The sequence below is a fragment of the Meles meles genome, chromosome 10, assembly GCF_922984935.1.
Source record: "Meles meles chromosome 10, mMelMel3.1 paternal haplotype, whole genome shotgun sequence".
NCBI lineage: Eukaryota > Metazoa > Chordata > Mammalia > Carnivora > Mustelidae > Meles > Meles meles.
Window position 1 is genome coordinate 91,631,803 of NC_060075.1, and position 14,050 is coordinate 91,645,852.

General features: G+C 42.4%; 1 protein-coding gene across 1 annotated transcript in view; it reads right to left on the bottom strand.

The window, feature by feature from the left end:
* The window catches only part of SLC26A3 (solute carrier family 26 member 3), a 33,247-nt gene extending 22,078 nt beyond the window's left edge, over positions 1–11,169 (bottom strand). The window contains exons 1-5 of the mRNA XM_046021210.1: positions 11,063–11,169; positions 2,985–3,202; positions 2,346–2,485; positions 1,031–1,141; positions 611–783 (exon numbers count right to left, since the gene is read on the bottom strand). Of these exons, the coding sequence (XP_045877166.1) occupies positions 611–783; positions 1,031–1,141; positions 2,346–2,485; positions 2,985–3,115 (555 nt within the window). The 5' untranslated portion in view covers positions 3,116–3,202; positions 11,063–11,169. The remainder of the gene's footprint in view (positions 1–610; positions 784–1,030; positions 1,142–2,345; positions 2,486–2,984; positions 3,203–11,062) is intronic.
* Between the last annotated feature and the right edge of the window lie 2,881 nt (positions 11,170–14,050).

Genomic DNA, 14,050 nt, shown 5'->3' on the forward strand with positions numbered 1-14,050 from the left:
GTCTGTCAGTTGGGCACACCACTAATGTCCTGGTTTAACTCACTTTCTCTCTCTTTAAGGAATGGTCTTAGCCAATAATATCACTCATCTGAAACTCAGCCAACATCTTGAGGAATCCATGCCATTCTCACTATTCGCTATTCACCAGCAATGGAGTGGGGGGTGTGGCTCAGGAGGGAGGCTTCAGCCCCTCCATAATTCTTTTCCGCTTTCCTGAAATCCTTGAGATGGGCAGTTCAAAGTGCTCAACCCCAAATCCTTCCAGCTAGATTACAGTCCCTGAGGAATCAGAAAGAAAAAAGTTCCAAAGACGCCGGTGTCATTATGACTTGAACGAGGCATTTCACTTCTCAGCACTGGTGCCTCCCTCTTCCTATTTTTTCCTTCTCTCTAGACCTGCGTTCACTCACATTTGCAATGTAGATCTGCTCCTCTACCTCAGGTTGGAGTGAGGAGACCCTCTCCTTTCCTATGGGCCATTGAGAGTGGAATGCAAGCCCAGGGAAGAGTGGGGGCGGGTGGGCAGGAAGGAGACAGAACAGAAAGATGTGTACCAGTGAGGACCAGCAGCACGGGGAGGGGAGGGCCAATTACACGAGAAAGCACTCACCTGAATGATTCCAGAAAGGACTGTGACCGTGGCTGCCACCATCACCTTATACTCGTCTGTTGAGGAATCATTGCTCATCGAGCTATTAGAGATTTCCAGAGGAGCTGTACTGTCCGACGGGGTTAATTTCACAACGACGGCTCCCACCATCATACTCAGAACTGGAAATGGACCTAATTAACAGACAATGCACTATAATCAATATAGGGCTCCCTAAAGCACAGGTGTCTTTCAACCATAACGTGGTGGATAAAGAGATTACTGGCTGTTCTCCCCTCCTTCCCCATCCCCCCAGTCCCAGTTCTTACAAGAAACTATGACTCCTGGATTATGCACAACTAGAATCGATACAGAGTATGTCAAGTGGAATTAATAAAGAAAAAGCCATGTGAGCATTCATTAGCCCACAAATTCACTTACCCACAGATATGTGTTTTGAAGTGCCCAAGAAAAAGTAGACCAGAACTGGGAAAAAGGCTGCATATAATCCATAGCCTGGGGGGATGGTGACCAGCAGAGCAAATGCTAAGCCTGTAAATACAGAAGCATCAGGGTCCTTATTTCAGGCAAAGGAATCATAAGAGTCCTTCTTGGGGTCTTCAAATATTTCAGATTTTACCTTGAAAATCAGTTACTTTATTAACTCAAATAGATCAAGGATGTAAGTGCAGGAGCTAAAACCATAACACTCTTAGAAGAAAACATAGGTATAAGTCTTTGTGACCTTGGATGAGGCAATGGTTTCTTAGAATTGACACCTACAGTTTAAGCAACCAAACTAAAAACAAATAAATTGACCTCCATCAAAATTTTAAAATGTGTGTTTCAAAGACTACTATCAAGAAAGTGAAATGACAACCCACAGAATGGGAGAAATGATTTGCAAATTGTATCTTGGATAAGGGTCTAGTATCCAGAATATATAAAGAACACTTACAACTCAACAAGAAAAAGAAAAAGAACCTAATTTTAAAATGTGCAAAAGATTCATTTCTCCACAGATATACAGATTGCCAGGGAGCACCTGAAAAGATGTTCAACATCATTAGTCATCAGGGAAATCAAAATCTAAACCACAATTTCAGACTCATGAAGATGGCTAACATAAAGAAGACAGATAATAACAAGTGTTCGCAAGGATATGGAGAAATTTGAACACTTATACGTTGCTAGTGGATGACCATGTGACAGCAGTCACACTCCTAGGTACTTACCCAAGAGAACTGAAACATAGGCTCGCACGAGAACTTGTACACAAGTGTTCACGACAACATTATTTCTAATAGCCCCAAACAGAGAACAACACAAATGTCCATCAACGGATAAACGGATCAACAGAGTGTGGTCTGGCCATACCATAGAATTTTAGCCATCACGCAAAGATGTAAATTACCCTCACATGCTACAACATGGATGAACCTTGAAAACATGATGCCAAGTGGAAGAAACCAGACACAAAGCACCACATCTTCTGTGATTCTGTTTTATATGAAATGCCCAGAATTGGCAAATCAATAGAGACTGAAAGTCATTGCCAGGGAGATGGATGGATATAATGGAAAGGGACTCCTAATTGGACAGGAGGGTTTGGGAATGGAGCTGGTGGTAAAAATGTTCTGGAATTAGATAATGGTGATCGTTGCACAACCTTGGGAATGTATCAAAGGACACTGAATTCTGTACATGAAAAGGAATGAATTCTAGAACATATCAATGACCTCTCAAAAAAAGTTACCTTGTAGTACAGCTACCAGCCCTGTGCTGATTCCAGAAACAATGTCACTGAGTAGCCATTCCTTTATCTGGTAGGCTGGTAACCAAGATGCTATGGGGAACAAAGACAGGGCAATCTTCTTGGCCTTCTGTGTAGAACAGCTGAAAACATTGAAATCCCCAACTCAGTTAATTCATATCCAGTTGTAAGTTTGGCACCTAAATGCAGTGGAAAATTGGTGAAGATGATACTATATTCAAGAATGAACCACCACCTTTCCCACTGACACTCACTTCCTTACCCATATTGAGTGCCCCCCCCCGCCCCGTCACTACCAAAGGATTTTTTTTTAAATGCTGATTTTCTTTAGCTATAGTAGAGCTTATCTGACATCCTCAGCTTGACTTTTACAACATTTCAGTTGAGAACTTTCCTCCGCCCTCATTTCTGAGTGCTCGGATATGGAGAGATTGTGTTGAGAGCTGAGATGGTGTTCATTGTAGAGATTGCCTTTCCAGCCCTGGCAGGGAGTAGGAGGTTTGGAAATCAAAGATAAGAAGACCCTGAAGGTGATGCGTTAACGCCAGAAAGGAGAGCTTGGAAAGTTAGAACAAAGTGCTTCACTTATTCCCCATACTAATACCTTAAAAGATATCTTACCTACAACACCCTTTGAGATGATCCAGAAAGGTCTTGTGATATCTCTGTTTCTTCTTATGTTCCTCCCCGAAAGCATTTGCAGAATACACAGGCCTGGCTACGACGTACTGGTTCCCAATGGGTTCGATCATTTTGCTTTCTCTGACGGCTTTGTTAAGAGGAAGACCTTTGGAACTATGTGGCAAAGCCTTCTTCTTGCCTTTAGCAGGTTCAAATGCCTGAAACCAAACAGAGCATGCTTCTTAAATAACTCGGAGATAATGTGATGCAATTTACAGATGAGTGATCTCTGAACTGAATGTTACCACCTTTTGAGATCAAAAGAGGCAGGATTAAGGGACCTAGATTGTGTTTTGAGACAGTGATATCACTTTTTACTCCAAGGAGCTGGACACCACTCCTTTGGGTAAGTAAACAAGGACTTTTATTATTTATTCTTAAAAGATCACCAAAAAGCAATAGAAGTTGACTCAGTTTACTCATCAGTGAGTGCATTTTTTTTTCCCACTTGTTAGATGAGATCTCATCAAGAAAAGAATTCGCTTTAGTTTATTTCTCAGAAACGTTGCCAAGATTATGGCGGAGTCCTGGGACAGATTACATTTAAAATCTACTCATTGCCCTTTCACTGCAGTCAACACTGTTCAGTTTCCCCAGCTCAATTTTTGAAAGATCCGTGAAATGCTTGAAATTTGTGAAATTCAAGGAGACTGTCCACTTTTTTCCCATTGTTTCTAGGAGGGTTTTCCAGTGAACAGCTGAGGGAACTATTGCACAAAGTTTTATTTTGTTACTTAGCTCCCTAGTGAGGAGATGTTTTTAAGAGAAGATCTCCGGCAATTTGCTTAGCCTCTCTGAGCCTCGTCCATGTAATTGAGCTAATAAGACTCAGGTTTCAGGGTTTTAACGAAGAGTAAGTGGGAATGTTTTCAAAGCATCTAGCATTGCACCTGAAAACTGCAGACTTTTGCTAAGTGATGATAGTTCATATCCTAACTATTTGCATTTCCTGGGTCAGATGTTTACATTTTTTGTTATCTCAGTCCTCTGTCTGTTATGCTTAAAAGATCCATTTTGCAAAAAATCCTTTAATGCATATTACCTATTTGGCCCTTGCAGCTCTTAAAGGCCCTTGCAATTCTAATGATTGTCCTCTTCTTACAATGATAATATAATAGCACAGCCCCCCCCCCCCCCAATCTGAGACCTTTTCCTCAGGACTTAGAGTGAGTCGAGTGTCAGATGCACAGCTTTGCTTTCAGATTTCTTTGTTGTTTCTTCTATGACACTCACCTTCTCCGTTGTCTCCTGGGAACGTTAAGCAAAGATCATTCCAGCTGTCAGCATTCTCCCCTCTAACCTTGTTTCTGTATTACTACTCACAATACCCAGAGTTTTGTTCCCTGACCTCAGTCACCGTTACTAATCGAATGATCTCAAGCTAGACTGTACCTTGTTACATGGCCCTCTCTCACAGCTCAAGGGATTTCCAGACTGTTTGCAGGGCTCAAGTCAGCACCAGAAATCAGATGCTGGCCTCAGTGTGTCCCACCTGTCCTGCCTTTGACCACCCATTTCTCTCCCCCACCTAAATCCCTCCCCTCTAAACTCCTCTCTACTGATCTTCTCTGACCACTGTGGAGGGATTCTGTCTTACCCTCTGGTTTGACCTCCAGCATTTGGGGTGTTCTTGGGCTTTGTTACAACTGTTAGACCCCCTCTGTTCTTTCTGAGTCTCCTCTCACCCCAACAAACTGTTTCTTCTCTAACCCCTCACTCATCCCTCCACCCCAGTTCCAAGTGTCAAATCCCACCAACTATACAATATTCCTCATTGTCAGAAGAATGTTCACGAAGCAGAACAGGCTTGGCTTACTCATTGCTATGCCTAGCATGGATTTTTTGTCTTTATTTGCCAATTACCAACAAAACACTTAAGAGCTAATCCCTATTCAATGACTCGTGACACCTTAGATCTCTTGTAAAGGCTGTCCGGAGTGTCTTTCAAGAACAGCTTTCATCCTGTGGAGTTTCCAACCTAGCCAACCTTAGGACGAAGAAGACTTAAGCACAGTGCATTTCTTTGTCAGATGCTGCCATGGACAGAAAAAAGAGATTCCACTATTTTGTTGCTTTATTCATTTTTCCACCGAGTTGCTCAGAAAAACTCACTAGCTCTTTCTTAAGAAACTACTTCTTTTCTACATTTTGCTATTTTTTTTTTTTAACTCTGCTATGGCATGGTTTGATTTTTTTTTTTTTTTTTTTTTTGGCCAGGGACAGTGATGGCAGAAATCACTCTGTTTGGCTTTGCTTCCTTCCCTGAGGATGGCCTTGGCTGGCTCTTACTGGGTTCCACCATACCTCCTGCTGGATCAAGGGCCTGGCCCCCTGCCATCCTGCCCCAGATTGGAAAATGCCTCCTCTCCACACCTAAGCACTGACTACAAGGGGAGTGCTCAAGGTCAGGAATCAGGACAGCTTAAGAAATCTTTTCAGGGCGCCTGGTGTCTAACTCTTTAGAGATTAGGCTCAGGTCATGATTTCAGGGTCCTGGGATTGAGCCCTGTGTCAGACTCCTTGCTGGGAGTAGAGACTGCTTAATATTCTCTCTCTCTCTTTCTCTCTCCCTCCCTCTGCAGATTCCCCCTCCTTCCCCCACACCCCTGCCCTCGCTCAGCCCCGGCTCACACAACCCCTCTCTCCTCTCTCTTTCTCTAAACAAAACAAAACACAAACAAAACAAAACAAAACAAAAAAACCCACAAGAACTTTCCAGAACTTAGAGAAAGAGACCTTGAGGGCCACATTCCAGACTTGTGGTTTGTTCTCTTAACTGCCGTCCTTGTTCCCAAAGCTGCTGCCTCCCAGTCCACACTCAGCACACATGGTGAGTCACTGAGTCAACCAGCCCCGTGGTGCCTTGGCCCCGAGAGGCTCCAGACAGTTCTAAATTCATGTCATTCTCCATGTCCTCATCTCTGGGATGCTTTAGTATGATCTATGTCAGTTAGGAATTCAAAGCAATTGGCTTAATCTTTTTTTTTTGCCTGAACAAATTACCTTCCCCCAGTAATTCTTGAAAATATGTTTCTTGGTTCCTAGAAATCACAATTCCAGTCTCAAATATGATACCCATATTCACACATGCCTTCCCGGGTTCCGATTTATCTTCATGCCTCAGATTTTTCTCTGGGTCTCTTTGGGCGCTTCGGGGACTGAAATGTACTCTCAGGCCTCTTTCTCCTAATGCTTTTAGAACTTGGTGGTGTACATTTCCACTTTTATTTCCTTTTCAATGATGCGCTCTTTGAAATTTTTTGGGCCTTTATGACCTATGTACTCTCTACATAGACACGCTCCCATATGCACACACACCTGCTTACTTTGGTCCTGGGGCTTAGTCATTTTACACTTGTCTTTCCCTGTGTTTTTGTTTTTTTTTTTCTGAACAGAAATTTAATTCCGGGATTTTCTGAAGTTTAGGTTTTTTTTTAATTTAACTATTCTGGTTGATGAATAACTTTGATATTTCTAGTGATTAAGGATGGTCATATGCGTGACCCCTGAACCCCACCCTGCACCCCGTTCCGCCCATCTCCAGCCCGCTGCCAAGCACCGCGTGTCCCTGCCTGCCTTCCAGTGACCCCAGCACCTCCACGCTGCCTGCTTCCTCCACGCAGAAGTGTCTAAGGGCCTTAACTCTTTCCACACCTCAGTTTTTATCTATTTAGTGTTCTCATCCCTCAGAGGGCTGCCCTTTCTGCTAGGAAACAGCTGATTTGAATCCAGGTGCTCCTAAGCAATGCTAGTATTTTTCATTAATTAATGCTAATTTGAAACCGGGAGGCAAGCAGGTATGTGGAGCATTTCCCAGCCCCTCGCCAGTTGCAGTCGATATCCCCACCACTGTGACACAAGGTGGACCCCCAACGAACCCACCCTTCCAGTAGGGTCTCCAAATAGCCCTGTGCCAGTCCATGGGAAACCAGAGGATGCCAGCCCTATGTCACAAATTGCTCCCCAGACAACAGGGAAAAGAGATGTACCTTGAGAGCTACCCTTAGGGGAGGAGGGACGGGGTGGGGGGGAACAAGCGGAATCATTTCTCCAGCAAGCACCATAAGAGCGACCCCAATCAGGAGCCATAGATGAACCCGAAAGTGAGGGCGTGTACAGCCCCACATTCTGGTTGGTGTCAGACTGGAGGGAGTCAGGGAGATGGCGGCACCCAAATCAGAGAAGCCCCGAACTGCCATTAGGAGTAATGACATGGGTTGGGAGGGAGGAGGATCCATGCTGATGTCGATGAAGAGAGGTTACAAGGGGTCAGGGGCTGCGGCAGCCAATGATTTCTAGTTAAAGCTGTGATTCTGTGTTCCAGTCTTGAAACACAGCAGGGTAATTAAGGAAGCTATATTATAAATCTGATCCTCGAGCTGTTTCTTTGGGAGAAATCAATGGGTCCATTAACATTTAGAACACGAAAAACCGTTTTTCCTTTTTTTTTTAGTGATGATCTCTTGAAAGCTATGGGCAAGTCATAAATGCTTCCAGATCGTTTGCGAAGCCAGAGTCTTTCCATCGAGAGAGGAGATAAAGTGACATAGAAGCAATTAAAGGCGATGGGACCAGGGTGGGGTTCTCATGGGCATGAAGCAGTTTCCCCAGAAAGTCTCAAAGCAAGATGCCCAAAGGAAAAGGTTTGGAATTCTTTTTTTGCCAAAATAATAGGGATAATTCATACAACTCTAGTTCAGTGTCCATAGTGAGCAAGAACATGGTATGTGTCTTGCATTGCTTATTCAGAAAGTTTGTTTATGTGATTAAATTTATAGTGGTCCTTTATTTCCTTTTATTATTTTTTTAAGTTTATTTAGTGGGACACGTATGTGGCTCAGTCGGCTGGCACCTCCCTTTGGCTCAGGTCATGATCTCTGGGTCCTGGGATTGAGCCCCGCATCAGGTTCCCTGCTCAACAGGGAGCCTGCTTCTCTCTCTCCCTCTGACTCTGCCCCCCTCTCATGCTCACTCTCTTTTTGAAATAAATAAAATCTTCCTCCCCAAATAAAGTTTATTTATGTAAGTAATCTCTACATCCGATGTGGGGCTCAAACTCACGACCCTGAGATCCAGAGTCCCATGTTTCACTAATGAAGCCAGCCAGGTGCCCTTATGGTAGGTCTTTTAACACCTTCTAGGAACTTAACTTTAGCTTAATCTTAGTTCAGGCACTAATCATTATTATTGTGGTTGTTGTTGACAATTCTTTTTATTCACAATTATTATTTTTGGTTATACTGCTGAAAAACTAAGTCAAACCTAATGTAGTTAGGAGGTGCAGCGGGAAAGAGTGAGATCTGACCGCTGAGCGGAGCCGGCGTGGTCACTGCTTAACTGTGTTGCTACGGGCAAGCCCTCCAAGCTTTTGTTTACCTAGTGGTAGAGGGGGACGCCATTACCTCCCTGTAGGGCTGTTGTCAAGACGGCAAGTGGGGCTGTTGTCAAGAGACTTCTTAGCCTTAATTGCAGAGGTAATGGCCTCAGGAGTGAGTTTATATTGACTGGGTATATTGAGTATTTACAACGCTGTCTGACAGAAGTCTGCAGTGATCTGTCTGAAAGCGTCATTGCTACCAACTTTTCTCTGACTCCATGTCTACTCCGCATTTGCCCAGAATGACCAGGTTTCCACTCTCACGGGTTTATTCTGACATAATTTGAAAGCACGCACCTATCTAAGCTTCACAGCCTAGCATGCAAGGCTTTTCACGGATTAGCTCTGGCCCGTCTCACAAGCTTCTCAACTTCTCTTTCCATGTTTCCCAGCTTCCTGTCTCTGAGGATGTTGTTTCTCTTATCCGTGTTCCTCTCTTTCGACTCCTGGTGAATTCCAATTCATCCTTAAAAATACTCAGCTGTCCCTGATCATTGATTGGTTCCTTCTTTCCTTCAGGGAGCGTTTATTGGCCTATAGTTTGTCAGGAACTCTGTCCCTAACATAGGTGTATAAGATAAGAAGATGTGGGTAAAGCCTTCGTGGAGTCCCCAAGAAAGAGTTAATCATTCCCTTCTCGTACATACTTTGTACGTCTTTCTGTACCATGGTGTACTGTGTCATCATTGTTTGGTCACAGATTTCTCTCTCCAGTAAGACTCAGTTTCCCAAGGACCAGGGCCAAATCTTAATCATTTTTTCCCTTTTTATGGGAAACAACCTATTGTTACTGCCTCCAAAGGTTGTTTAAATAACCTAGCCTGTGAACTAAAGCTGTAAGTGGTCGGTGATGTACTCCAAACTCCAAAGTTTACATATATGCAGGGGGGGTGTTGTCCGAAGTGATTGGCACAGACAACAGATTGGACGAAGAAGGGCCATGAGTGTGGGCTGGAGTCAAGGAAGGTTTCATGAAAGAACTGTGGGTCTTGACTTAGACCTGAAAGCACAGATCAGTTCAGGAGAGATGTTGGGAAGGCAGCAGGGAATGGGCAAATCATGTTCAAAAGATAGTGACCCACGAACTGGAACAGAAGACTTTGTTGGCCAAACGGCTACATCATTAGAGATATGTGAAAATAAACCACAGCAAGGCATTTCAGATCCAGTAGGCTACGGAAGAAGAGAGAGGATCCCTGGACTTTCTATAAAGGTTTTGTAGGTTTCTAAGTACTTTTGCTTTTTTGTCCATGAAGCAGGCAGGGAAGGCAGGCCTTATTATCACCAATGTGCAGATGGCAAAATTGAGATCTGGGAAGATACATGACTTTTCCAAGTCTCACAGCTAGCAAGTGACAGAGCCAGAACAAGAAACCAGGTCTTGTGAGTGATTCTGAAACACACTCATTTCTGCTATGTTGATGTGGGGGGCCCATTAGCCCTAACCCCCAAGGGAGCTCCAGCTGAGACCGTTGAACATAGAGCCTCTCCCCTATGTCCCTACTTTCAGCATCAGAGACACAAAATCCAGAGCTTGTGTGGCTGGATCTCAATCTCCTTGAAATGAAGTGGTTTATTGAAGAAGCTCTTCTTTTCTGTGTTTGGAGAACCAAAGATCCTCTTTATGGAGAGAAATGGGACTAAGTTATTGCTTATTTAATCTAGTAAGAAAATATAATTTCTCATTTTGTGAACTGTTTTCATTTCTTGGTTGAATATGAGCTATTTAGTAGCTATTGATATACCGGCTGGTTTATTTATATACTCATTCATTCATCCAGACTGAGTAGGAGCTATGTATTAACTACTGTAAGCGACTTGTCTCTGAAATCAAATAGTTGCCTCCTAATTTCTCAACAGGACTCAACAACACTGCACTGTTTCTCTGAATGGCAATTTTACTTGGGAAAAGAGAATTATCTAGTCAAATGATTTAATACAGTGTTTTTCACTTGCATATTTAAACACTGTTGTGTGACCTTTTCCTGACATTTTGTAGAATGAAAGATTTTATCTTGTTAGGACTAGAAATCTGCAAAATAAGTACCCCTGCACGGTACATTACTCGTGACATATGGTACTCTGCTACTTTACAATTTTCTTCCCTCTCTCTCTTCTTTTTTCACTCTCCATTCTACTTGCTTTCTCTTCCCTTTTCTCTTCCCCCACCCCTTCCCTTCTTGGACTTTCTGGGATGTCTTGCAGATAAATCCCTCGCCTCTGGACTGAAAGGTCCTTCTCAACACCTTCTAACAGATCACTCTACCTCCTAGAGAAACCTTTCCTAAAAGCTTTCTTTATTGGCCAAACTTCAGAACAGATAATCTACCTATAAAGTCAGATTTGGGTTCAGAATTAAAGGAATTAAGTGAATAATTAAGGCAAAAACCTCTTCCATTGTCGAAGAGGCTATCTAGAGCTTAACAATGCATACAACAATTTCTTTGGTCAAATCAAAGTCTACTCAAATATTTGCTTCACATTGCGAGGGCTCTGGGCTTACATTTTAAATCTATTGGTAGTGGGCTCATTCATTCCTGCTCCCACAACCCTGACTTTTAAGTGGGTTTGGATCAGAAAATATCATTTGCAAGAACTAGAAGACAAGTTTGAGCAAAATGATTGTAAATTTGCTTCCTACCTGGTGCACGCTCAGTGAGGGACTTGAGCACCAGCTCCAAGTCTGAAGTCTGAGGTCAAGCAGTCCTGTTGTCAGAAGTGTCCATCCACTTAGTCCTATAGGCTCTGATTGCATCCATATGTACGGGGGTGTCTATATGTAGGTTATGTAAGGCAGTGGGGAAATTACCTGTCAGCTTTAATAATTAACTTTCATTAACTTTTACAACAATGGAAAGACTCCAGTGTGGTCTTGACCTTTGAGACTCCGATCAGTAGATGAGATGGTGACAACAGCTTCCTCAAGTTCCTTGTGAGGTTATACCCCTCATTGCCCGTGTGTGTGTATGTGTGTGTGTGTGTGTGTGTGTGTTTCATTGGTTTGCAGAGATTTGCACAGAGAGGTGTACATGGAAATTTAAAAAAAAATGAAACCCTGCAGGTATTACCTCCCTGATGTTCTACCTGACAATTTAGAAGGGAGCTCCCTGTGACTGGCATTTTCACTCCTAGTCTCTGTCTTCCCCTCTTTTTATAAGTTGACTAGGCTGAACTCATCTTCACTAATGACAACAACCTTATTTCTAAATAAAGTCATTCTGATGTGCTGAGTTAGGACTTTAACATATCTTTGGGGGAAGGCGCAATTCAACCCACAGCAAGGTGTGATTTGCCTGCAGTGATATATACAAATCTTAAATGTATATTTTGTGAGTTTTGACACATGCATATTTGTATTACTTTTTTATTTTTTTAAAGATTTTTATTTATTTATTTGACAGAGAGAGAGAGAGATCACAAGTAGGCAGAGAGATGGGCAGAGAGAGAGGAAAAGCAGGCTCCCCGCTGAGCAGAGAGCCCGATGTGGGACTTGATGCCAGGACTCTGGGATCATGACCTGAGCCAAAGGCAGAGGCTTAACCCACTGAGCCACCCAGGCACCCCTATATTACTATTTTATTGATCCTGTAACAAATGACCATAAACTTAGTACCTTAAAACAAGACAAATTTATTATCTTACAGTTCTGCAGGTCAGAAGTCTGACATGGACCCAGTCTTACTGGGCTAAAATCAAGGTGTTGATCAGGGTGCGTTCCTTTCTGGGGGCCCTAGAGGAGAATCTGTTAACTTTCCTTGTCTATTCTCTAAAGAGATTCCTTGGATCTTAACCCTTCCTCCATCTTGAAAGCTGGCAATGTTACATTTCTCTGCCCTTTCTTCTTTTGCCATTCTGTCTTTTTGACCACAGCTAGGAAAGGTTCTCTGCTTGTATGATTAGATTGGGCCCACCCATATAGTCTCGCCACCCTAAGGCCATTAATGTCAATCACATTAATGAAGCCCTTTTTGTCATTTAGGTAATGTAATCACAGGCTTGGAGCACTGGAGCATGGATGTCTTGGGGGCCATTATTCTGCCTGCCACCCATGTAACACCCACCCCATCAAGGTTTAGTACATTTTCAGCTCCTCCCTAAATTTCCTCTTGCCTCTTCTCAGTCACCCTCAGCCCCCCACCTCCAACCCCCGCCATCTCCAGAGGTAACCTCTGTTCTGATTTCTATCACCTTCCATTAGTTTGGTCTGTTCTAGAACTTCATATAAAGGGACATTCAGTATGTTCTCTCTCTCTCGCATGTAGCTTCTGTCTCACGGCATAATATTTTTGGGGTTCACCTATGTTGTTACATGTATTGAGTTGCCCATTTTTTGTTGTTGTTGACTAGTATTCCATTGTATGAATATACCAAAATTTGATTGTACATTCTCTTGTTGATGAACACATGGGTTATTTCCAGTCTGGGGTGATTATGAACTTTCTTATACAAAGTCTTCTTTGGACACATGTTTTATTTTCTATAGGATAAGAACTTAAAAGCATTGCTGAGTCACAGGATAGAAATATATTAACTTCGTATGGAGCTGCCAAGTTGTTTTCCCAAAAGTGATTTTACCAATTTAGTTTCCCACCATCAATGTATGAGAATTCTAGTTACCCCTCATTTTTGCCAACATTTAGTATGATGGATCTTTGCAGTTTTAGCCATTAGATGGGTGTTTATTTTCTTCTTCTTCTTTTTTTTAAAGACACAAAATGTTTTTTCTCGGGGGGCTTGGGTGGCTCAGTGGGTTAAGCCTCTGCCTTAGGCTCAGGTCATGGTCTCAGGGTCCTGGGATCGAGTTCTGCATCGGGCTCTCTGCTCAGCAGGGAACCTGCTTCCTCCTCTCTCTCTGCCTGCCTCTCTGCCTACTTGTGATCTCTGTCTGTCAAATGAATAAACAAAAATCTTTAAAAAAATATTTTTCCTCAAACAACAAAATAAGGAATCTTCCTGAAAAGCTTAGCCCATTTCAATGAGGGGGAAATCTTTGGTGGAATACATTAGCTAATTTTTTTTAATGCCATTGTATGATAATCACTTAGAAGCACTCAAAAAATTAATAGCTCTTGAAACTTAATATAACAAATGCATCAATTTACACATATATCCTAGGAAGCAAATCTTTTCCTCTCCTGTCAAATTTTATCCTCTTAATTGACATGATGCCTTGAATTACATACTTCTCTTAGATTTCCAAGATTTTCCCGCTTCCTGAACATGCGCTGTGTTTTATTTATTTATCTTTCTATCCCTGGCACAATGTTGGAAATATCACCAGTGCTTAAAAAGGCTGCTGAGTGAATAACACAAATATAGAAGCATGTTGATTTAAAGTATGAATATGAAAGACTAGAGTTACTATCACTCTTTTAATAGAAAACAGATTTCAAATTTGCACTAAAATCATAATTTGACACCAGTCCCAAACTTGGATTGAGAGAAATCCCTTTATATTCCATACTTATTGATGGTGGAAGAAATCTTAATTGAAGAAGAAAATGAGCATTTATTTTTAAAAAAGCAAAGACTTTGGACACTCATGTTCCAAACCACGAAGTTTCCATCCACAGTTTTTTCAGATGTGGCATTACTTGGCTCACAATACTTTTGAGATGGGGGTTTTTCG